At 38.0% G+C, this 26,075-nt stretch overlaps 2 protein-coding genes across 2 annotated transcripts; both read left to right on the forward strand.

Annotated features, from left to right (window-relative positions):
* The first annotated feature begins 11,537 nt into the window (after window positions 1–11,537).
* Window positions 11,538–17,490, forward strand: LOC136218176 (fructokinase-1). The gene is made up of 5 exons (XM_066004941.1): window positions 11,538–12,149; window positions 12,936–13,186; window positions 13,328–13,619; window positions 16,243–16,395; window positions 16,730–17,490. The coding sequence occupies exons 1-5, from the start codon at window positions 11,745–11,747 to the stop codon at window positions 17,126–17,128; spliced, it is 1,500 nt and encodes a 499-aa protein (XP_065861013.1). The 5' UTR covers window positions 11,538–11,744; the 3' UTR covers window positions 17,129–17,490.
* Window positions 17,491–21,758: 4,268 nt separating this feature from the next.
* Window positions 21,759–25,120, forward strand: LOC136218177 (uncharacterized). Its single transcript, XM_066004942.1, has 2 exons — window positions 21,759–21,841; window positions 22,476–25,120. Exon 2 carries the CDS (start codon window positions 22,541–22,543, stop codon window positions 24,854–24,856), a length of 2,316 nt encoding a protein of 771 aa, XP_065861014.1. The 5' UTR covers window positions 21,759–21,841; window positions 22,476–22,540; the 3' UTR covers window positions 24,857–25,120.
* Window positions 25,121–26,075: the final 955 nt, after the last annotated feature.

Here is a 26,075-nt window from a genome sequence, read left to right on the forward strand (position 1 = left end):
TAGGTAATGCGCCCAGACAATAGGTACAGAGGTGCAGGTACGGAGCGTCAGAGGTTGTTGGTGAATTCCTTCGGCAGGAAGTAAACTTGAGATCCGCCCAGTGTAGTTATTGGTACACCTCATGGCGTATACCTAGATCCGCCCCGCTCGCGTGTTCAGGGGATCCGCCCTCTTAGATACAACCTCGGTGGGAACGCCGAGAGGAGATCTGCCAAGGCGCGTGTGATTGTTGATCCCAGTTAGGATGTCCGCATCATTCTCTCCTTCTTTAAAAGAATTCGGCACTGGCTGGTCTGTGTTGTTCTCCAAAGGGCCATCTGACTTCCACGGGCTAAGGTCACGAACATTGAACGCCGGTGAGACTTTACCAAGCCAGTTTGGCAAAGCTATATGATAGGCATTGGCATTGACCTTCTTGGTGATCTTATATGGCCCGTACTTTCTCGGTCGAAGCTTGCTGCTTGTGGCGTTGGTGAGTCTCTCTTTTCCCAAGTGAACCATAACCTCATCTCCCACTTCGAACTGTAGGTCCCTGCGGTGCTCATCCGCCTTAGCTTTTAGTTTCTAGTTTCTCTCCTCAAGAGTCTCCTTCACCTCTTGGTGCATCTGGACATAGTCTTTGGCTAGCTGGTTTGCAGTCACGTTTCCTTTAGGAAGATGGGCTATATCAAGGACGTGATTCGGGGTCTTAGTGTATACCACCTCAAAGGGTGACTTCCCAGTTCCCGAGTGTACAGATCCATTGTAGGCGAGCTCAGCTTGTGCCAAACCACGTCCCACATCCTGGGCTTATCCTTGCATTTGCTGCGCAGTAAGTTTCCCAGAGTCCGATTGACCACTTCTGTCTGTCCGTCCGTCTGAGGGTGGGCGGTAGTACTAAACTTCAGAGAAGTATCAAAAAGAGCCCACAAGGTCCACCAGAAGTGACTCAGGAACTTTGTGTCACGGTCTGAGACAATACTCTTTGGTACACCATGCAGTCTGACAACCTCTTTGAAGAATAGCTTGGCAGTCGCTGAGGCGTCGTTAGTCTTACGGTATGGTATGAAGTGTGCCATTTTCGAAAACCGGTCAACAACCACGAAGATGGAATCCATGCCTCTCTGAGTTCTGGGTAACCCTAGGACAAAATCCATGGACAGATCCTCCCATATGGTTTCTGGTACATGCAAGGGTAGCTGTAAGCCAGCATTTGTAGCGTGTCCCTTGGCGATCTGGCAGATATAGCATCGTTCTACCAGGTACGCCACATCTCTTCTCATTTTGGGCCAGAAATAACGGGAACTCACTGCTGCATATGTCTTGTCTCGCCCAAAATGTCCCCCCAGGGATCCGCCATGTAGATCTCGGACCACCTTCTCGCGGATAGAAGTGCAGGGTAAACAAAGTTGGTTGCCCCTCATTAGATACTCATCCATCAAGTAAAACGCCCCATCCCCAGGTTGGCGCTGGCACTTCTCCCAGATACTTCCAAAGTCAGGATCCGCCAGGTACTCTCCTCTGATGTGTTCGAAACAATCGGTCTCCAGGTTGACTGTTTTTATTAGGGCAACCCTACGACTCAAGGCGTCCGCCACTATGTTCTGTTTTCCCGCTTTATGGATAAGCTTATAGGGGAACTTATCTATGAAGGCAGACCACCGGGCGTGCATGGCGCTTCGAAGTTGCTTCTGACTTCCCAGGTATCTGAGAGCTTGATGGTCAGTGTAGAGGATGAACTCTTTTCCCACCAAGTAATGTTCCCATACTTTCAACGCCCTCACTACAGCATAAAACTCTTGATCATACGTTGCCCACTTTTGCCGTGCCTCACAGAGCTTCTCACTGAAGTATGCAATGGGCCTCTTTTCTTGCATCAAGACACCACCAATCCCAACTCCACTGGCATCACACTCAACTTCGAACAGCTTATTAAAATTGGGATACGCCAGCACTGGCGCGGTACTCAGCTTTTCCTTGATCAAGGCGAAGCTCTCTTCTTGGGCGTCCGCCCACTCGAACCCCCTTCCTTTCTTCAAACATTCTGTCAACGGGGCCACTATGAAACTGAAGTTCTTAATGAATCGGCGATAAAATGTTGCTGGCCCATGAAAACTCCTGATATCCCCCACGTTCCGCGGGGTAGGCCATTCTCGGATGGCTCTTACCTTCTCCCCATCAACTTGGATTCCATTCCCACTGACCACAAATCCAAGGAAAACCAAGCTCTCCATGACAAAGTCACACTTCTTGGTGTTGGCGTATAGCTGGTATTTCCGTAACAGGTCAAACACCGTCTGCAAGTGCTCTTCATGTTCCGCCAAGGTCTGGCTATGGATCAAAATGTCATCAAAATACACAACTACGAACTTCCCAATTACTGGACGAAGCACCTGATTCATCAGTCTCATAAAAGTACTAGGTGCGTTGGTCATCCCAAAGGGCATAACTAACCATTTATACAATCCATCTCTTATCTTGAAGGCCGTCTTCCACTCATCCCCAGATCGGATTCGTATCTGATGATACCCACTCCTGAGATCAATCTTGGAGAAGACTCGAGATCCGCCAAGTTGGTCCAACATGTCATCCAACCTTAGAATCGAGAACTTGTACTTGATGGTGATCTTGTTAATAGCCCTACTGTCAACACACATCCGCCAAGACCTATCCTTCTTCAGTGTAAGTAAAGCTGGAACGGCGTAAGGACTCATACTCTCCCTAACGTATCCCATCTCGATGAGTTCCTCCACTTTCTGTCTCATGATGTCATTCTCCTTTGGGCTCATTCGATAGTGTGGGAGGCTTGGTAAACTAGCCCCGGGCACAAGATCGATATGATGTTGGATGTCCCTCAAAGGTGGTAACCCACTTGGCAGTTCGTTAGGGAACAGATCCTGATATTCACCAAGTAGGCGGGGTCACTTCACTCGACATCTCCCTTTCATCCCTTTGGGCGGATTCGTGATTCGCCTTAACCATTACCACATATACCATTTGGCTCTCTTCACATTCACTGACAAACGATTTGTGTGTAGGACAGATTACCAAGGTAGACTTCTCGTCGGCCTTTGGCTCTCTCACCATTGGTGTAAGGACAAACTTCACCCCATTCTTCACAAATCTGTAAGTGTTCTCTCTTCCGGCGTGGGTGGCGTTGTTATCGAACTGCCAGGGTCGGCCCAACAATAGGTGGCATGCGTCCATGTCGACCACATCACAACAGACTTCATCATGATAGTTACCAATCTCAATCGGTACCTTGCATCTCTGGGTCACCCTCAACTCGCCCACGTTCTTGATCCATCCCACCCTGTAGGGATCAGGGTGCGCCTCTACCAACGACCCAAACTTCTGAACGGCGCTGCTACTCACAATGTTCTCTTGGCTCCCACTATCTATTATCACATTACATCGCCCGCCCTTCACAAGACAGCGGGTCCTGAATAATCGGTGCCTCTAATCGCCCTCTATCCGGCTGGAGACTAACAAACGTCGTACCACATGAATGGCGTACCTCTCTTCACCCGCCACCTCATCATCTTCTCCCAAGGGTTCACAAAATACTTCATCCTCTTCGTCATAGTCATCTTCATACCTCTCCACCATGTTGGCGCTCTTCCTTCTAGGACACTCGTTGGATCTATGTCCTGGCTCATTGCACCGAAAACATTTGAAAGGTGCTGGCCTTGCATACGGATTGTTGCTCTTGGGTGGTATAGGTGCTTCTTTGTATGGTCTAGTATCTCCAACGGATCCCCTTCCCACACTGTTAACCTTGGCCCCACTGGCACTCGCCACCTGCTTGCCTTTGTCGTAAGACTTCGTGTTATCTCTTCCTCCAGGCGTATACTCAGTAGTGGCGGATCTCCTGGATCTCCCAGTCAGTTGGGATTCATCCTTGAGGGCTAAATTCCTAGCATCTTGTACTCGAACCACCATCTGTGTGCCAATACGATCCTGGATGTTGTATCTCAACCCTTCTAGATACCTAGAGGTCTTTTGGCTCTCAGTTTCAGACAAGTTGGCCCTTGCTGATAGCCTCAAGAACTCTGAGGTGTACTCGTGAACACTTCGGGTCCCTTGAGAACATCCCCTGTAGGAGCTGTAAATATACTGTTCATAATCCGGCGGTAGGAACCACTCCCTCAACATCGCCTTCATCCGTAGCCAAGATCTAATCGGATCTCTGCCCCCTCTTCTTCGTTCCTCCCTCATCTGATCCCACCAAACTGATGCGCCACCCTTCAGGCGATACGCCACCAGTCTAACTTTCCTCTCATCAGGAATACCAGCATACTCAAAGAAACGCTCAACTTCCGATAACCAATCTAAGAATCCCTCTATATCCAGCTCGCCACCAAAATATGGCAAGTCTATTTTTAGCTTAAAGGCATCATCTCTGTCAAAGTTTCCTAGGTCTGGTTCTGCCCTAGCCATACCCACACGCCGGTTATCAATCGGACCACCATTCCTCACAGTTCTAAAGGCACCATTGTCCCCAATATCCTCAAAATCATCACTATCACTATCAGCGTTATGTACGAGGACAAAGTTGGGTCTTCTTACCTCAGGATCCCTAGGACCCATTTGTGGAAGTTGGACATTTGTCAACGACAGTCGAGGTGGCGTGGGTTGCCTTTGGGGTCGTGGTTCAAGGACTCCTTCCCTCCTCTGGTCGGACTCCCCGGCGGCTGGTCTGACCACTGCACAGATCTCCAATCTGAGGTTTTCCAGGGAAGTGGTCAGCTCCTGGAACCGTTGGTCGTTTTGTTTCTGCCGCTCCAGGCTGGCCTGGATTTGTTCCGCGAGGTGCTCTCTCAGCTCCTCATATCTCCGATCACTGGTTTCCATGGAATCTTACGGTTGTCGGGGTTGAACCATTGCCAAAAGAAGTTTCGGGTCAGGAAACGATTGGCTCTGATACCAACTGATACAGATTGAAAGCGATAAATGGAGGTTTTAATCGTAAACCAACAAAGATCTTCTTCTCTAGCTAGACTAGAAGGAGTGAATCCCGATAAACAAGGTATAAACCTTAGTTCTCAATGAGAAATGATATTTGTTTGATTAAAGTTGCCATATCCTTACAAAATGAGGGTTTAAATACAACCTCTAAAAGATAAGCAAAGGACAGGGACTACCCCTACTAGGGTTACAATACAGTTAATAATAAGAGGGTAAGATAGGTAATGCGCCCAGACAACAGGTACAGAGGTGCAGGTACGGAGCGTCAGAGGTTGTTGGTGAATTCCTTCGGCAGGAAGTAAACTTGAGATCCGCCCAGTGTAGTTGTTGGTACGCCTCATGGCGTACGCCTAGATCCGCCCCGCTCGCGTGTTCAGGGGATCCGCCCTCTTAGATACAACCTCGGTGGGAACGCCGAGAGGAGATCCGCCAAGGCGCGTGTGATTGTTGATCCCAGTTAGGATGTCCGCATCATTAAACCAAGTTGCTCACAGATGTATCCATGAACATTATAATCGGACTTGCTCATGAGTTTGTCCATGAATCTATAATTGAACATGCTCATGAGCTTCCGAACCGGGTTTCAGCATACTCAAACTCAGCTTGTTTATAAATTGAACCGAATACGATCGAGATTTTATTGAGCTGAACACCGAATCGCTTATAAATGGCTCACTTATTTACAGCCGTAATTTGACCTAGAATGAAATATATATAATTTTTGTTTTTTTTTTTTTTTTGCAGCAATGAAATATAAATTTTTAATTGTTTGTTTGTTTGTTTGACAAGTAAAATGACAAAATTGAGGACGCAAGTGTAATCGTCACATATTGATATCAATTGTTAAATTGGATTTTGATTTCATGCCATATATTAATTAGTCATTAGTATGTTTCCAACTGAGAGCGACAATTGTCAACTATATATCGTCCTAATTTTTTATATAACAATTGTAAAGGGTTACATCATTTTTATTAGATCCGGCACTTATAATTCGTGTCGTATCATTTTTGTATTCGTATTAAAGAGCAAACTTAAATTCAATTTAAAAACTTTCATGTTATAATCGTGTTAATCTATTTAGTTTAGTGTCAATCTCATATCGTGTTTTTAGAATATGTAATTTTATTATGTATAAATTATAACTTTTAAAAATATAAAAATATATGGTACTATCTTTAAATATTTTTAAATATATATATAAATAAAAAGATAAAAGAGTCAAGTTGCCATTATACAATCTATGAATGCAAAAGATTCAAGTTGCCATTAACAATTTATGAATGATGAGGTTGGGTGCGGAATCAATTGAGTTATTTCATTGGTATAAAAAACCATTATGGCTATATTTAGAGGATGGATAGGTTAAGTGTTGAGGTTTACGGTTCAACAGTACTAAACCACATGTCTATTTATTTATGAAACGATTTTGCAAAGATCATTATTTGTATTATATATATTATTTAATTATTATGTATGGTTATGATGTTAAATTAGACAACCATTGCATATAATTAATTCACTACGGGAGATATGACCCCCTCTAATTTTTCAAGTAATTAGGAGTTAGTGTGGCCCAAGATCTTCCTCTGGAAACATATCTGTCTTGACTAGGTACGGTTATTCTCAGAATTATGTTAAATGTTAATTTCTAGACCGCAATACTCGTTTGAGAATTATATTATATATGTTTTGAATGATTTAATATTTAAATATGTTAAGATTGTTTGTAAGGTTGGTCATGTGTTTTAAAAATTATTTATTATATATAAAGCTTGATACGGGTCCGGTAGTTGAGCTTATATGTTCCCTTTCGGCGTTTTAAGGCTGATCCACACCCACACATGTTTTTTTAAGAGGGTATGTTTAACACGGAATTTGAGTTACCCTCTTTAACGTCAATGCACAAATAGAAAAAAAAATGATTAATGTTTACAGTGAGTCGCCTGTGAGGGAGGAATAAAAAGAAAACCGAGATAAGGTAAAAGATTACCGGATTAGGGGAGAGAGATGCCAATAAGGGAGGAGAGAGGTGACTGAACAAATGATAAGATCCAGTAATAAAAGCACAAATTTATTTTCACCAAATCAAATTTCAATAATTAAACATTTCTTTACCATTATGATTAATCAAATATAAACTTAACTATCTAATATCTTAGTTTGATCTTACAATTATAATTAATCAAATATCAATTCAACTACCTAATATCCTAATTTGATGTTTGGAAGGATTTTCGGTTGCTGAGGTATATAAATACTTGATAATTACAAATGCATACTCCATGTATGATAATAAACTCATTATATATAATTAAGGAGAAAGTTATAAACCTTAATACCATTTGTTAGTTTGGCAATCACCATATTGACATGTTGGGTTCTTTGAGCTTGGGTGACATTTGGGTAATTTGAATTATACATGAAGTAATCATTTCACTCTCTTCTTAGCTTTTGCGTCCCCTGCTTCTTTAACATTGAACTTACCACCTTTTTCGGATCAATCATGTGTGTTCTAAAATTAATCTGAAAAATCAACCCATTTTAGAAACATAACATTCAAATGAAACCCACATTTAAACATCCTTTAAAATAACATATCGTTCCTTTTTTTTATCATGACCCTTGCTCCACCGAAAACAAAATTAGCTCCACCCGAAAATTTCACTCGTGGTTTCATGAATGGTCGAAGGATGCTGAAATTTGCATATAGTGCTGCAATAAAATGAAATATATTGAGATAGTATTTGGTTTTGGTGTAAAAGTTATAAACATAAATTTTAATTTGGGTGAAATTTCATAAATTACACCTCGATTTAGCAGATGGAGATTGAGGTGGGTTGACATCAACCCCACAAGCAAAAGATTAGGCAACAAAGGAAAGAAACCCCCAATTCAACTAAAAAGGAAAAAAAAAGGAGAGCACATCTCCTTACATCTCGGTCACTGAAGCAGAAGTTGAAGTAGTTCCAGAGCCACTACTAGCATTCAGGAGCTGATTATCTGCGATTTGTGAAAGAAGAGGGTACATTTAACACAGAATTACAGTTACAAATAGGGTATTGTATTAATATAACTCAAACTCTGTGTTAATATCCATTAGGAACCGTAAGCAGTTATATTAACACGGAGTTTGAGTTAGAAGATGAGTCATTTCTCTAATTTAAAATTTAAAATTCTCATATAGCAATTTATATTTCACTCCACGCGATAAAAGGAGGTACGACTAAAAAAATAGAATAAATCTAAATAATTGAGAAAATGACGCATAGGTTAAAACTCTAATATAATGACACATCAGCTAAATTTTTTTTTTTGGTAGGCAAAGGAAAGAAAAAAAAAACACAACACCCAAAAAAAAAAAAAAACCGGGATTAGCCTGGGAAAGCTAACCCCAACCCGATCATCAAAAAGCATAGAAAAAAGGAAGTCCGGAGGCGACGAGAATGTAAAGACTCCTAGCATCCTCACATGGCCCTCAGCAACAAGGCGATCAGCAACCCTGTTCTGCTCCCTGAAGACATGCCCAAAGTTGATGGTGTCGAAGGAAGAACATAACCTTTTGATCCCTTTTACTAAATTTTGGCTGGTCAAACATAAAGCTTTATTTTCAGAGATAATTTTAACTGCTTCTAGGTTGTCAGATTCCACGAGTAGACTTTTTAAACCCAGACTTTTGACGAGCCTAAGCCCAAAGAAGATTCCCCAGAGCTCAGCAGTGAAGGAAGATCTCATTCCTAGGTTCTGAGCAAAGCCAGACACCCAAGCACCACTAGCGTCTCTCAAGACCCCACCAGCCACAATCCTGCCATCCGACAGACAGGAGCCATCAGTATTTAACTTCACTGTCCCTTCACTAGGTCTGCTCCAACCCAATAAATGAACCACATTCCTCTGGCTAGTATTAGAAAAACTCTCCTCCTTAAAGCTCTTAATAATAGTATTAATTTTTTTAGAGAAAAAAGCAAGTAAATTAGGAAAGATAATTGCTCCTTCTCCAAAAATATTAGCATTCCTCCACTACCAAAACTGGTGACAGACAACAGAAAAGAGAATAGCACCATGCTCCAGCTCAGGCAATAACAAACCCTTAACTCCATCTACAAACCAATCATGACCAGGATAGGCCAAGAAATTTGGTAGCAAATGGCTCGGAAGAATTTCCCTCCACGCCTTTTTTCTCTTCACACAATCTCTAAGAGTATGGCAGGTAGTTTCAGCCTGAACTCTGCATCTACTACAAGTATCAGCCTCTACTGAATGGCGTCTTTTCCTTTCCACGTTTGTAAGCAACCTATCTTTAGCACCAAGCCACAGGAAACTCCTAATGCGATAGGGAACCTTCAGGGCCCAAATGTTCTTCCAAGCGACTGAAGGAGGAGAATCCAAGTTGATATAGAACGCCTCAAATGCAGATTTACAAGAATAGGCCCAGTTATTCGTAAGGGACCAACAGTGAATATCCCCATCTTCCTCCTTACTGCTCACTTTAACTCCCCGAATCTTCAGGAGCGTTTCCAGATTTAGGTATGCCTCAAAATTCGATCAAATCCAATCTCCCTCTGAGTCCACCACATCAGCAATACTCCAATTACGAATCTCCAAAGGCAGCGGAGAAGTACACACCTCTAATAAAGGCTTCATCTCCAGCTAGGTGTCGTTCCAAAAACTAATAGATCTGCCATTGCCCACCGACCAACCAATCCCAGAGCAGAACTCTGAGAACACTGCATTAATCCCTTTCCATAAGAAGGAACAACTAAGAGCTCTCTCTTTTGGGCCCCCAAAAACCTTATCCTTTCTGTATTTACCACACAATAACCGAACCCATAAAGCCGACGGGGATTGCCACATTCTCCAAAGAAGCTTCATTAATAGAACTTTATTATTGTCTCAGGCTTGTCTAATCCCTAAACCTCCCCTATCTTTAGGTTGGCAGACTTCCTTCCAAAGAACCAGATGAACTTTATTCCCCTCTTCCGAGTTCCCCCACAGGAACTGACGATTGATTTTATCAAGGCCATTAAGAATAGGTTCTGGCAGCTTACAAGCTTGCATTAAGTGATTGGGAGCAGCACAGTTCACCGATTGGATCAAGGTAAGTCGGCCCGCCAGAGAAAGGGATTTAGCTTTCCAATTAGCACACTTTTTATTAGTTTTATCAAAGATCTCTTTAAAAGAAGCTTTCCAAACTCTATCACTATGAAGAGGAACCCCCAGATAGTTACCGAAGGCCTTGGTTAGGGATACCGGAAATCTCACTCAAATTCTTACAGACTCTTTGATCCATATTATTAGAGCACAACATCCTAGACTTTTGGATGTTAAGCTTTTGACTAGAAGTAGAACAAAAGTTAGTAAGGATATCCATAATCACACCAATTTGCTCCTCACTTCCTTCCACAAAGATCATCACATCATCAGCAAAGAACAAATGAGTGATCGGGGGGCAGAATTTATTAATGGAAACCGGATGAAGCCTCCCAGTGCTAACAGCATCTTGGATAAGATGAGTAAGCCTCTCCATAGCAATAACAAATAAGAACGGGCTCATAGGATCCCCGGGAATGAATAAACTCCTCAGACAAATCCCCATTAATCAAAACTTGGAAGACAGTAGAAGATATACAAGCCTCAATTAATTTCCTCCAATTATCCGGAATCCCAGCTCTCTCCAAATTATCCAGAAGAAAACTCCAGTTAATCCAAAATTTTAATATTGTGACAAGTATATTCTTATTTCCACCTTTTATATATATATATATATATATATATATATATATATATATATATATATATATATAATAGATATATATAATAGATATATTTTCAATGCAAGAATTATATGTTTTATTAATTATTACAAGGTAATTAGAATTGTTTGTATTAAATATTAATACTAAACATTTCCCTCGTATCATAAATAAGGGTAAATTTGAATTTATTTTTTGTCAAACGTGCATCAGTAAAAATATAAAACGTTTTATAAAAAAGAATAATGTCTAAATTTACCCTATCGTTTGTGAAAAAATATAGATTTAACGTGCCTCACTTCTAATTTTGCCAAGTTAGATCAATATTATCCTTATTTAATAGAAAAATTGAATGGACGAATTAAATAATTATTTTGACAAGTTGTTTATAACTATTTTAATAGCATAGCAAATATTTCTCTTAAAAAAAATAGCACAGTAAATGTTTTGACAGATTGTTTCTAACCGTATTAGTAATAAAATAAATATTTTTTAAATGATTTTACATAATTGATATATAAAAGATCCAATAAAATCCTCAAATAATAGTAAACGATTATTTTTTACATTTCGTGTTAGGTAGAGACAAAAATTGAACTTGTTTAAAAACATTAAACATAAAATTGTAATACATTAAGAATAAATTTACAGTTTCCACCCAAAAAAAATTAGAGTAAATTTAGAAAATAACAAATTGATAATTCTTATAAAAAAATAACAAATTGATAATTCAAAAAATGAAAAACAAATACTAAATAAGAGGTAATATTAAATTTATAAAATATGGATACAATTTGCAGATTTGGAAAGAAAAAGAATGAAAAAAAATAAAATAAAAAACAAAGGCCGAAAAGAAAGAAGAAGAAAAGAAGGTCCAGTCCCACCCACCCAGCCTCTTCCAGTTGCATTGCATGCGAACAATACATATCATCGCTTGTCCAAACAACAATGGTGGTGCTGAAGAACAGAATCTTCTTCTCCATTTATAATTAGATATCTTGTTATTCTTCCCTTCCTATCTCTAGTCTTCACCTCCACCTCTGAATGCATCACCTCACCATAACCCTCAATTCTCCACTCCCTCACTCTCCTTCCCCTTCCCCTTTCCATGATTATTCTTTCAATCCTCTTTTCCCCCATAACCCTAGATTAATTTTCCCCTCTTCTTCGCCTCTTTCGTTTCGTGTTAGGCCTCAATCCGCTTTCACCTGCACCGGAATCCACCTCTCTCACTCTCTCCCCAACCACTCTCCTATCTCTCTCGGCGTCCCCGCAAATGGTGACGTTCAACACTGGAAATTGAGGAGCTTGGGGGTGAAAAACATCGATGTTTCCACTCTGGGTAATCTTTGTGTCGATATCGTTCTTAATGTTCCCAAATTGCCCCCTCGCTCTCCCGAGCCTCGCAAGGATTACATGGACCAGTTATCCGCTTCTCCGCCCGACAAGGTTTTGCTCTTTTTGCTTCTCTATCCTTTTTTATTTTGTCTTCCTCTTTTATGCCTTCACTGTTAATTAAAGAAAAATTGAATCCCTGTAAGTTACAATTTTAATTTGACCCGTATGTTTTTAGGACCTGTACTTGGGATTGGGAGATAATTTCTTTTGCAGCCTGTTTATTAAAAAAATCTAGTAGCAATATTTCAGAGTTGAAGGTATTAAAGTATGCAATGCATAATATAATAATTATAAGGTAGACTACAATTTAATGTTTTACCCATCATTTCAGCTCTTCATGATTTGTATTTTCCTTCTACAATGAAGAGAAACTGCGTTTTTCTTTTCTTTTTACATAGTAGGATTAAAATAAGGATACTTTTGTTTTGTTGTATCTGAAATAGTGGAATAAATATTGTAATATATGCATATCATGTCTAGTTTCATTATGTTTGCTATTCCTATTACTATTGAACTGTACTACTGACTGTGAGTTCTTTGTTTATATCATACTTACTAACCAACATCATGTTTTATGAGAATCGTGTTGAGTTTGGAAGATAATGAATAATACATAAAGTTCATGTTTAAATAATAAATTCACTTCCAATCAAGTTATATTCTCTGCTCACAGAGTTAAAAAAAATTCTACTTTGCCCCTGCGTGATTCTCCATTTCTTTCTTTACATTTTTCATGCAAGGGATGATGATTTTGAATTTTGATCATTACATCCATGAATCACTTATTCCAGTTGTTATTTCTTTCGTCCGACTTTGTATTTTTGTTCTTGACCACAGCAATACTGGGAAGCTGGTGGTAACTGTAATATGGCCATAGCAGCTGCAAGGTTGGGACTTCGTTGTGCAACAATTGGTCATGTTGGCAATGAAATCTACGGAAAATTCCTCCAAAATGTGCTTCATGATGAGGGGATTAGTATGGTTGGGATGTGTAAAAACATTGATGTCATTGACAGTTCCAGTACCTCGTACGAGACACTTCTATGTTGGGTTCTGGTTGACCCTTTACAAAGACATGGCTTTTGTAGGTAACTCCTTTATTCAAATATCTTGCACCCTATAAAAGTGTTTTCCTATTGGCAAAAGTGTGGTCCTTTTATGTATTATTCATTATTTCTATGTTGTGATCTAAATATGGAATGATGATTCTGATCTATTTTACTTTCCAGTCGAGCTGATTTTAGTGATGAACCTGCATTTAGCTGGATGGGGAACTTATCTGGTGAAGTAAAAATGGCTATTAAACAGTCAAAGGTACTTTTCTGCAATGGTTATGGTTTTGATGAGCTCACCCCTAAGTTGATAGTCTCAGCTCTAGACTATGCTGTTGAAGTTGGGACATCGGTTTTCTTTGATCCTGGACCACGTGGAAAGAGTCTTTCTTCTGGAACACTTGAAGAACGAGAAGCACTTCATCAGTTCCTGATGATGAGCGATGTTCTTCTTCTAACGTCCGATGAGGTTTGGTATACACTTTTTTTCAAATGTTTAACATCACCCGTAATTCCCTGCAAAGCTACTCAAATAAGTTTTGTTTCAACCACTCCATAAAATACAAGCACCAAAACTAGTTTTGTTTTCAAAAGAAACTAAAAGGGTTAATACACATATTTGCCCCTGTGTTTTCTCAGAAAAACAGATTTGCCCTTAAATCAAATAAACTCACAAAACTATCCCTGGATTTTTCACAAACCTACAATTATACCCTAATCTAACAGAGCTGGCGTTCACATCAAACCTGCTTGTCTCCAGAAAAACTTCAGAAAAGAACAACCAATCACAAACAGAAAAAAATATGCACATTCAATTTCGATTAAAAGCAAGTTAGAAGAACAGATTGGTCAAAATTCATTTTCATAAAAGCTCAATCAACCTAATAAAACGGCGTCTAAACCTCCTAATTAATCCAAAAGCAATAGCAATAGAAAACAATAAGAAACCAAATGAATTTTGATTGTCGTCATCTAATTTTTTTTGGAGATAAGAAGGTTTGATGTCATCGCCGTTTAGCAGCTCTGTTAGATTAGGGTATAATTGCAGGTTTATGGAAAATTCAGGGATAGTTTTATGGGTTTATTTGATTTAAGGGCAAATCTGTTTTTCCGCGAAAACACATGGGCAAATATGTGTATTAACCCAAACTAAAACCTTAAGAGCTAAATTGTGGATAACAATAACATTTGTTGTTGATTACTCTTATGACTTCGTTTGTTCTTTCTTTCTGCAATTATTACGAGTGGAAAGGAGAACAAAATTCATGTTAGATTACTGCAATTTTACTTCTGTTGCAATGTTCTATTGTTCATGGTGATGAAACACTGGGTATATCATTATAACATCATCATTGCTTTAGTGATTTGCTTCCATTCAAGTAGAAAGGTAAGTAACACATTAAGATATGTTTAAATGTTGCTCAACATTAAAGAAGCGACAATTCAAGTTCTATTTAGAGCTCAAGGGTTTGGGTGAATGGCAATGTTATTTTCATTTTCTGTCTATGCAAATATTGAAGTACTGACTCATCAGTTAAATTGCTAGCTCGAATTGCATAAAAAATCACTAGACTTGGTTTCTGAAATGCATCAAACTCTTGCTACTTAAGTCTTAATGCCTTTGCTTTTTTATTTTTTTTTTTAAAAAAAGTCTTAATGCCTTGCGGATGAAGGGGGTGTGAATACCATAATTGTTCTTTCTTGCGTATTACTTGCCTAGAACAGAATAACCAAGCAGTTGGACATCAACAACATGATAATGAAGTTGCTATTATTAAGTTTGTTGCTATATGGAACCATCCATCTAATGAGACAATTAATGGAGCACTATCGAAATAAGAAGAAAGACTTGCATATGGTTTTCATTGACTTGGAGAAGGCATATGATAAGGTACCAAGGGAAGTACTTTGGTGGGCCTTGATAAAGAAAGGCATTTCACGGAAATATATTGACATCATAAAGGACATGTATGAGGGAGCATGCACGAGTGTACGTACCAGTGTTGGGAAGACTGAAGAGTTCCCTATTACGATTGGAGTGCATCAAGGTTCTGCACTAAGCCCATTTCTTTTTGCCGTCGTTATGGATGAACTAACGAGTTCACTTCAAGATGGTATGCCATGGTGCATGTTGTTTGCAGATGATATTGTGTTGGTTGATGAGACGAAAGGAGTGGAGAGGAAGTTGGAACTATGGAGACAAACTCTAGAATCTAGAGGCTTTAAGTTGAGCCGAAGTAAGACAGAATATTTGGAGTGTAAGTTTAGCGGCCATAGGAGTAGGGAGGCAGGGACAATCACCCTAGATGGGAGAGTTGTTCAGGCCTCGGATTGCTTCCGGTATTTAGGATCTATTATCCAAACGGATGGAGAAGTAGATGGAGATGTTGCTCATAGGATTAAAGCTGGTTGGTCGAAGTGGAAGAGTGCTACGGGTTTCCTTTGTGACCCCGGCATGCCTAATAGATTGAAGGGAAAATTCTACCGCACGGCAATTAGACCAGCATTGTTATATGGTAAGGAGTGTTGGGCAGTGAAACACTGTCACATCCATAAGATGTCGGTGGCGGAGATGCGTATGTTGAGATGGATGTGTGGTCATACGAGAAAGGATCGGGTGAGTAATGAAATAATTAGGACAAAAGTAGGGGTCACATCTATTGAAAATAAAATGAGAGAAAACCGACTAAGGTGGTTTGGCCATGTGAGACGTAGAGCGCTTGATGCGCCGGTTAGGAGAACCGAAGAGTGGCAAAGGGATGTAGTGGTGAGGGGTAGGGGAAGACCTAAGCAAACTTGGAGGAGGGTGATCGAGAGTGATATGAGTTTACTGGGAATTGAGGAAAATATGGTAGTGGATAGGACGGAGTGGAGGGAGCGAATTTGTGTCGCGGACACGACTTGATTTCACGGTTTTATATGATGGTTCATGTTAGCCGACCCCGAATCATTTCGGGACTAAGGCTTTGTTGTTGTTGTTGTTGTGTATTTCATTATAATTCTCCTACCTACAAATTTTTTATACATATATTTGATAAGTAAATTGTTTCTTGCTAATCTACCTTGGTTACTTTTGAATAATCATCTTTCAGGCTGAGTCATTGACTGGCATAGGAGACCCATTACTAGCTGGTAAGGAGTTGCTCAGGAAGGGGATACGCACAAAATGGGTGATTGTGAAGATGGGTTCTCGGGGTTCTATTCTAATCACCATGTCAAGCATATCTTGTGCACCTGCATTCAAGGTATAATTTTGTTTGATTCTACTATCTAATGATTCTAGATTAGTTCATTCTTGGGTGTTAACGAGTGTTGTCTATTCAATCTTGCCATATTTGATATGCTATCTAAGTTTTCTTGTAATGTATGATAAACCAAGTTTCGTTGGTTAAAAAACTTAATAAAGAAAACAAAACCCAAAGACTTTGTGTGCTGCAATTTAGACCCATATATCTTCCATGTGCAGTTTTCCATTTAGTAGAAAAAGCAATTCCTTGTTCTCTGTTAGTTTAAAGTTTATCTCTTCTAGTATACAGTGGAAAATGGAAATGAAATATTGCAGTTGTTTAATGTGATTAGGTGGATATCATTGACACCGTGGGTTGTGGCGATAGTTTTGTGGCTGCTGTTGCATTTGGTTTTATACACAAGCTATCCTTACTAAATACATTAACAATAGCAAATGCTGTGGGTGCGGCGACTGCCATGGGGTGTGGTGCCGGTCGTAATGTTGCAACCATGGAGAAAGTAATAGAAATATTGAAAGCATCAAACGTTAATGTGGATGATGAATATTGGAACGATCTAATTGTAAATAGTTCAGATGCACAAGAAATTGCATTTCTTTCAAAAGCGGCTATAAATGGAAGCGACAATCATCGTCTAAAGCCTATTCCCATAGAAAAGGTGGTTTCTGAATTGCTGCCAAAGCTTGAGTCTGCAAAATCTTCGCAGTTGGAGGGAAAAGTGGCTTCCTGATAAATAAGATAATAGGAACTAACCTATTATCTCAGTTTTGATCTACTGCAATCAATGAAATCATGAGTGAGACATATGATGGTAAAGGCTTTTAGTGAAGTCTGAAGAGTTAGCAAACTCGTGTATTTTGGCATTCCTGATTTCTTTTTTTTCCTCATAATTGTTTTTGGGGGGTTTTATTGGCAAGTTTTCTGCATTCCTGTACCTATGGAGGGATGATTTTTTTGCAACCAAAATCCCTCCATATAATATCATATCTTGTTGTACGAAGGTCTTGGATTTGCAATTGTTGTTAGAGTTGTATCACTTGTTTCTTAAAATTTTACAAGCATATGGAAATGATCATGAAAGTATTCCAGCAATTGAATTGCAAATTTCTTAGTGTGTTTAAGGAAAAAGATAAAATAAAAAAGTGCAACTCACTATGGGTTCATGTGGGGATAACTTTTTTACACGAAAATACAGAGATAACTTGATTGACAATATGAAAATAATTTTTCTAGCATTTATATTATATGAGGAGGGCTCTTGTGAGAACCCTTTCTTAGGTGAGGACACTTGCTTAGGTGAGAACCACCTAAAACTACGTAGTTTTGAGTCTAAAAATTTAAAAAAAAATGCTGCTGCCATGGGGGTTTGAACCTTGGACCCTTTGTTTACACTCCTTTGTGTGATATGTCGCGCGCTGATTAATATACCATTGCACTTCTAGCTTCTATTGTTTAATATTTGACGCATGCACTTATTAATATCGATTTAAATGTGCATTATAATGAATTATTAATAGAAAAAAAAAACGTGCATAATAATTAATTATTAATAGAAAAAAATCCAAGAATATGCTCTAATTTCTTATTTATTTAATTCCTCCATATTTTTGTAATTTATGTTTTAAAATGTTAAGGACGATGTTCTAAATATTGTTTAATATTTGACGCATGCACTTATTAATATCGATTAAATATGCATAATAATGAATTATTAATAGAAAAAAAAAGAAATATGCATAATAATGAATTATTAATAGAAAAAAAAAAGAAATATGCATAATAATGAATTATTAATAGAAAAAAATACAAGAACATGCTCTAATTTTTTATTTAATTCCTCTATATTTTTGTAATTTATGTTATATAAGAAAATATACGTTATGTTTTTTCGAACATGAGTTATAAATTATATTATAGAACAAACACGAACTATAAAGTTTAGAACGTACGATATATTTTTTAGAACATACGTCATGTTTTTTTAGAACATGTGTTATGTTTTTTCGAACATGAGTTATAAATTATATTATTGAACAAATGAAAAAACGATCCAGATATCTACTGATTTTTTTAAAACATTATACTTAATTTTTGGAACATAAACTATAAACTTTAGAACATGTGTTATGTTTTTTAGAACATGCGTTACGTTTTTTCGAACATGAGTTATAAATTATATTATAGAACAAATGCAAAAATGATCGAGATATTTACTGATTTTTTTAAACATTATACTTAATTTGGAGAACATAAATTATAAAGTTTAGAATTATGTAACATTATTTAGAATTCCGTCCTTAACATTTAAAAACATAAATTACAAAAAATATAGAGGAATTAAATAAATAAAAAATTGGAGCATGTTTTTTGATTTTTTTGTTCTATTTTTTTTTTTGGTAAGAAGGGAAGAAAAAAAAACAAACAAACAAAAACCTAACCCGGGATCAGTCTAGGAAGACTGACCCCAATCCTATCCTCAAGAAGAGAAGGTAACAGAAAAGAAGGAGGAACGGAAAGGGTAGAAACACCTAACATCCCCCCATGCCCAGCAGCTGCCAAGCGATCCGCCACGCGGTTTTGCTCCCTATAAATATGGGAGAAGGTAAGAGAATCGAAGGCAGGACGAAGCCTCAAGATGGCTTTAATGAGATTCTGACTCTTAAGACAAACAGCCTGTCTATCCGAAATCCTGTTGATAGCCTCCAAATTGTCAGACTCCACCGAAAGTCTTTTAACACCCATGCGAATGGCGAGTTTAATGCCAGACAAGATCCCCCAGAGCTCTGCAGTAAAGGAGGAGCCCGTACCTAAGTTATGGGTAAACCCAGCCAGCCAGGCGCCACCAGCATCCCGAAGAACTCCACCAGCAGCAATTCTGCCATTACTAAGGCAGGAGCCATCCGTATTCAACTTGACAACCCCTTCCCTGGGCTTCCTCCAACCAACTAACTGGACCTCTTTAACCGGGGAGGGGTGAACCAGGGGCTCTCCTTCAAAACTCTTTGTAATAACAGAGAGTTTTTTCGAGAAGTAAAACCGGAGGTCAGGAATAAAGACAGTCTTCTCAGCAAATAACTCTTCATTCCTCCATTTCCACATTTCTATTAATAATTCGTTATTATGCACATTTCTTTTTTTTTTCTATTAATAATTTATTATGCACATTTAATCGATATTTAATAAGTGCATATGTCTAATATTAAACAATAGAAGCTACATGGATAATGGTATATTAATCAGCGCGCTTCATAATGGATAAGGAAAACAATTGTTGTTTAAAAAAACAGTAAATATATGGACCATTTTTGCATTTGTACTCCAAAAATTAAGTATAATGTTCTAAAAAAATCAGTAGATATCTGGATTGTTTTTTCATTTTTTTCCAAAAATATAATTTATAACTCATGTTCGAAAAAACATAACACGTATTCTAAAAAACATAACGTATGTTCTAAAGTTTGTAGTTTGTGTTCCAAAAATTAAGTATAATGTTCTAAAAAAATCAGTAGATATTTGGATCGTTTTTTCATTTTTTCGAAAAATATAATTTATAACTCATGTTCGAAAAAACATAACACATGTTCTAAAAAACATAACGTATGTTCTAAAAAATATGTCGTACGTTCTAAACTTCATAGTTCGCGTTTTAAAAGTTAAAATATATGTTGTTTCAAAAAAAAAGTTAAATTATATGTTATAACGTATGTTTAAAAAAATATATTTTCTTATATAACATAAATTACAAAATATAAAGGAATTAAATAAATAAGAAATTGGAGCATGTTCTTGAATTTTTTCTATTAATAATTCATTATTATGCACATTTTTTTTTCTATTAATAATTCATTATTATGCATATTTAATCAATATTAATAAGTGCATGTGTCAAATATTAAACAATGAAAGCTACAGTGCGATGATATATTAATCAGCGCGGCACATATTACACAAGGAAAGTAATTGGCTCAGTGGTAAGTAATTTGGAGTGTAAACAAGTGGTCCAAGGTTCGAATCCTCATGACAGCAGCGTTTTTTGTTTAATTTTTAGACTCAAAACTACGTAGTTTTAGTGGTTCTCACCTAAGAAAGTGTCCTCACCTAAGAGGAGGTTCTCACTTGATCCCTCCCCTATATTATATAATCGAATTATATATATATATAAATAAGATAATGGCCATGTTTGGGAATTAGCTGTTAACTGATTACATTAGTTGATTTGACTAGCTGTTTGTGTAGACATGTTTGGTAAAAATTAGCTGATTGATAATAGCGGTTTGTGCAAAAAGACTAATAAGGGCATTAATTTTGGCGCAGGAGAAGAGGGAGTCTATCTATTAGGGTTAAAGAAGTCCATTAATTTTAATATTGCAAAACGCTAATTGTTCTAAATTAGCGTTTTCATCACAAAACTCTCTCTCAAACCTCTCACCACCAAACACTCCAATCAGCGGTTTCAGTGGTCAAACCTCTAAAGTTGATCAAAACCACTCTTTTTATCCCAAAACGCTCTTTACCAAACAGAGCCAATACATTTATGACATGGGATAATATGATTTTGACACGAAATATGAAATTGAAATTGCCACCTGTAGTTTGTACCGCTGAGCTGCAAGCTGCAATTTGATTGAGGTATTTTTAAGCATTTATGGTGGGATTTGATAAGAAATATAATCATATAGTTAAATATAAATTTTGAGAGTGGGTGGAAGGCTTGTAAATTCTCAATCCCCTTACTTATCTCCTACTATTTATGCCGCATGATATATATTTATCCTACTTAAAGAAATCTGACCTTTTAAAAAATATTGTTTCCTTCTTAGCGTTTAGGAAAATTCCCCTAAAGAAATATATAATTCACAACTACTATTGAATCTCTCTTGTTATATACCTGTCTAATTATTTTTTATTTATTTAGTTAAACCTTATAACTCTGTTAACCTTTCTTTACCAAAGTTAATGGATTTAAAGTATGATAAGGTCATAAATTGAGGGAGGAGAGTATAGAATCAAGGACAACAAATTTTCTCCCAAAATATCATATCTTTTTTTATTGTACATAAAAAAAATTCAAGTAATAACTCATTTATACTTCATTTTTGCAAGGAGTAAATACACATTGTGAGTATTATATAGTTTCTCCCAAGTCCCAACTGTAAACCTTTCAATTCTTAATTGACAAATTAAATTGAACTAATATTAATTCATATAGTCAAGAATTGAAACAAAAGAAAAACCGTGAGGTGATAAATAAGAAAAGCGAAAGGTTGGGGGATAGAAATGTAAAAGAAGGAGAAGAAGACATAAATACCCTGGAAAATGGCCAACCCTAAGAATCAGTTTGTCCCCCACCCCACCCCACCCCACCCCACCCGAGCCGAGCATCAGAATTGAGAAGGACCCAAGGCTGCCCTTTTTGGCCCCCTCCCCTCCCTCCTCTTTCCAGGTATTCCTTTTCCCCGCCAATTTCTTCTTCTCTTTTCCTTCTTATTTTATTCAACTCTCTCTCACTTTCTTTTTCTCTCTTCCAATTTCCTTTTACTCGCTCTCACTACTGTCTACTTCTTCTGCTTGTTCGATTTTTTAATTTTGTTTTGTTTCAAATCTCAGTTTCAAATGTGTTCAGTTTACCTACTGCATTTTTCACTTTCTTATTGCACTCTGTTTGGTTTCTGAGCTTTGGATTCACTATTTTTCAATTATATGAAATGTAGTGTATTTGGTTTAGATGGCGCTTATAATATAAGATTCCATTATCTCAATTCTCTCATGTTTTTGGAGCAACCAAACACGGCTTTGTGCTATGGTGTTACTAGTGATACATACTCGTTAAGTTCCGGTCAATTCTAGGGTTTTTTTATAACTTTGATATTGTATTATTTGTGTAATTGTCGTTTGATGCTTATATGATTCATTCAGCTGAAATTAATTAGTGTTGTTCACTAATCATTGATTTTCCCTGACCTAGAGCATTTATTGTGATTTTTCTATAGATATTGTGTTGAAATGTATACACGCCTTTCCTGTTTAGTTCAGAATTTAGCTTCATTCTTTTTCTTATCTATGAGTGTTTTTTGCAGGGAAGGGGTTTTATTAGTGCATAAGGGAAAATATTTCACCTTCTTTACTTAGAGTTTGATTTTCGATGGAAGATGGTAATATGATGATTGGACGGAATCATGATACGTTGTTAAGGCAGAATCAATACTTAGAACCAGGGCATAGTCACAGCTCAGCTTTGGTTAATAGTCACAATTTTGAATTGGAAGGCTTTGATCATCAGAATTTGGATGTGGATGTTGAGATTGCCTCTCTAGAGTTGGGTTTAGGACAAACTGATGATTGTGATCTAATTCCCAGTCAGACCAATGAGCATGATTTGGTTCAATATGGAGTAGATGTTCACGATTTCAAAGAGAATGGAATAGATTTTTATGGAGATAACAAGGCTAATTTAAATAAAAGTCACAATTTCAGAGAGAATGATGCAGATCTTTATGGAGATGATAAGGCTGATCTAAATCAAAGCCTTACCAATGTTAATGGAAATAGTTTTACAAACCCAAATCATGGAATAGATTCCTCTGAGAATTATGAACTCTCTCTAGAGTACCCTGATACTAATGGAAACCAGGGGTTGAGTGTTGCTCCCATCTCAATGGTGGATTTTCAGCTGTCAACAGTAGTGAGTGATCCGCATCCATCCATCCTTCAGTGTCCAACACCGGAACTGACTGTTGGGAAAGAGTTCCCTGATGTCCACAGCTGCCGAAGAGCAGTCAGGGATGCAGCCATTGCTTATCACTTTGAGATGCAGACTATTAAGTCTGACAAGACACGTTTCACTGCTAAATGTGCAAGTGAAGGATGCCCTTGGCGAATCCATGCTGCAAAGCTGGCTGGTGTTCCTACGTTCACAATTAGGACCGTTCATGAGAAGCATACTTGTGGTAGAATTACACATCCTGGTCATCTACAAGCCTCAGTCCAATGGGTAGCAGATTCTATGGAACAACGCCTTAAGGAAAACCCAGATTGCACTCCAAAGGAAATACTAGAACATATTTATCGGGTTCATGGGATCCCATTATCATACAAGCAAGCCTGGAGGGCAAAGGAGCGGTTTGTCGCCACTGTACGTGGGTCATTTGAGGAAGAATATCGCCTCCTTCCGCAATACTGTCATCAGGTCAGAAAGATGAATCCAGGAAGCATTGCTTTAATTTATGGGAGTGCTGTTGACAATTGTTTTGAACGCCTATTTATCTCATTCCAAGCTTCAATTTACGGGTTTTTGAATGCATGCCGACCTCTTATTGGACTTGGAAAAACTCCTCTGAAAAGCAAGTACCTTGGAACCTTGCTTTTCGCTACTGGCTTTGATGGTGATGGCGCTACTTTTCCATTGGCATTTGGTGTGGTTGATAACGAAAACGTTGATAATTGGATGTGGTTTCTCTCCGAACTGCATAATCTGCTTGAATCCAATGCTGAAAACATGCCAAAACTTTCTATTCTTTCTGACAGACAGAATGGTGTTCTTGATGGCGTCGAAGTAAATTTTCCAACTGCTTTTCATGGATTCTGTATGCAATATCTCATTGACAGTTTCCGGGAACAGTTCAACAATGCCATCCTTGTTAATCTTATGTGGGAAGCAGCTAACGTTCTCACTGTACAACAGTTTGAGCAAAAGATCCTTATGATTGATGAGATATCTGAAGAAGCAAGCTATTGGGTAAGAAGCATCGACCCACGCTTGTGGGCTTCAGCATATTTTGAGGGAACTAGATTTGGACAACTAACGGCCAACTTAGTCGAATCATTGAATACTCTAATACAGGAAGCCTCTGGGTTTCCAATAATTCAAATGATGGAGTTTATCCGTCGAAGGCTGATGACTTTGTTCAATGACCGTCGTGAAACAAGCTTGCAGTGGACAAGCACATTGGTCCCATCTGCTCATAGCCAAGTTTCTGAGGCTATTGAGTCTGCGTGTGCTTGTCAAGTTCTCAAGGCAAATGATGCTGAATTTGAGGTCATTTCTGATGAAGGAACGCATATGGTAAATATTTGTACGCGTAAGTGTTCGTGTCATGGATGGCAACTACGGGGATTGCCCTGTGTTCATGCTGTGGCAGCTCTCGTCTCTTGCAGGCAGAATGTTTTCCGATTTGCTGAAAGCTGTTTCACAGTCGCACATTATCGAAAGGCATACTCAGAAACCATACACCCAATTCCAGATAAAACCCTTTGGGGTAGTACTTGTGAGGGATCACAGATTTCAGATTACAATGACGATGAAATCATAAATCCACCAAAATCACTTGTGCTACCACCTGGAAAACCAAGGAAAAAGCGGAAGCATGCTGAACATTCAGGCTGCTTGAAGCGAACAGTGCGTTGCAGCCGCTGCCATCAGACTGGACATTTTAGAACGACATGTACAGTACCTATGTAGATGCTAGTGTTCTGTTCTGATCAAAGAACATACTGTGCAAAAGGCTTAGGCTTCTTCTTTTTGGGGGGAGGGAATGCCTTGTAAGATTATACAAAGTTTTGGTGCTTAGAGGATGGATTCCAAGCACTTAAGTTTACTAGAGTGATCAAATTGTCAGTGCATTTTGGTGGATTTGAAAAAGAAAACAAGATTTAATTAATATCTTTTAGAGGGTGATATGAATGATGGGAGGTTTGAGTTGAATTTTGCTTGATTTGAAGGAGACTATTTATCATGATAGTCTCGAGGGTCTCAAGGGTATTGCTAATGGAGCAAGCCAAGTTGGGTTAATGCTCAATTTGGGGCTTTTTGTGTAAATAATTACACATTCGGGTTGGGTTGAAACATATTTCCCTAGAAGGGACTGTTTCTAGACTGGGTTAGAAACATGTCACCGTTATGGTGCCAGGTGTGCTGTAATGATGTAAAGGGAAGGGAAGGAATCAGAAGACTTATGAGAAGTCTTCTCAACTCTTCACGGGTCTTTTGACCGTGAAGAAGAGCTTCTTCTCCCTTAGGAAGCTAAAGAGCAGATTGCATTTTTGCAATATATATTATTTTTTTTCATAAATGTTAATATTTTATGTTAAATATTGTTAATAGTTGAGTTTACATAAATGTTGTATAGTTTTTATATTTTTTTATAGAGTTGAAAGTTTATTTTTTTATTGTATTGTTAAATATTTTGAATGTTATTAATATTTGATAAATTTAAGTATGTATGTTGTAGTAGATTGTTTTATTTATAATGTCATGAATATATTTTTTTTATATGTATATATAATGAGATTTTAGAGTTACAGCCCAATGGAGATTCTCAATGGCTCATTATACCCTCAAACTCTAGCATTTCATTTTCGTCGCCTCTAGTTCAGTGGCATATTTAAAAGGCAAAAACCATTATTAGGTTTTTGATCTTTCATTTTTTAGTTCATTAAGCCCTTGATCTTTTATTTGGATACATTAAGCTTCTGATCATTTATTTTTTGTCTCATTAAGTCCATGATGATCAAATTAGTAAGTTTTGAACATCTAATTCAGTTAAAAATACGTTATTAACTTCATGTGTAAAAAAAAAAAAAGGACGGTCCGGTCGCATTACGCGTCCCCGCTGAGCGAGGGTCCGGGGAGGGGTCCCACCACAAGGGTGTATTGGGGGCAAGCCTTCCCGTGCCAATTA

Source organism: Euphorbia lathyris, chromosome 2 (genome assembly GCF_963576675.1).
Source record: "Euphorbia lathyris chromosome 2, ddEupLath1.1, whole genome shotgun sequence".
Lineage (NCBI taxonomy): Eukaryota > Viridiplantae > Streptophyta > Magnoliopsida > Malpighiales > Euphorbiaceae > Euphorbia > Euphorbia lathyris.

What these genes read in the sequence shown, in the direction of transcription:
- LOC136218176 (XM_066004941.1), top strand. Translation starts at nt 11,745, where the DNA reads ATGCATCACCTCACCATAACCCTCAATTCTCCACTCCCTCACTCTCCT. An exon ending in CCGCTTCTCCGCCCGACAAG is followed by an intron (nt 12,150 to 12,935) that starts GTTTTGCTCTTT and finishes TCTTGACCACAG; the next exon opens with CAATACTGGGAAGCTGGTGG. An exon ending in CAAAGACATGGCTTTTGTAG is followed by an intron (nt 13,187 to 13,327) that starts GTAACTCCTTTA and finishes TTTACTTTCCAG; the next exon opens with TCGAGCTGATTTTAGTGATG.
- LOC136218177 (XM_066004942.1), top strand. Translation starts at nt 22,541, where the DNA reads ATGGAAGATGGTAATATGATGATTGGACGGAATCATGATACGTTGTTA.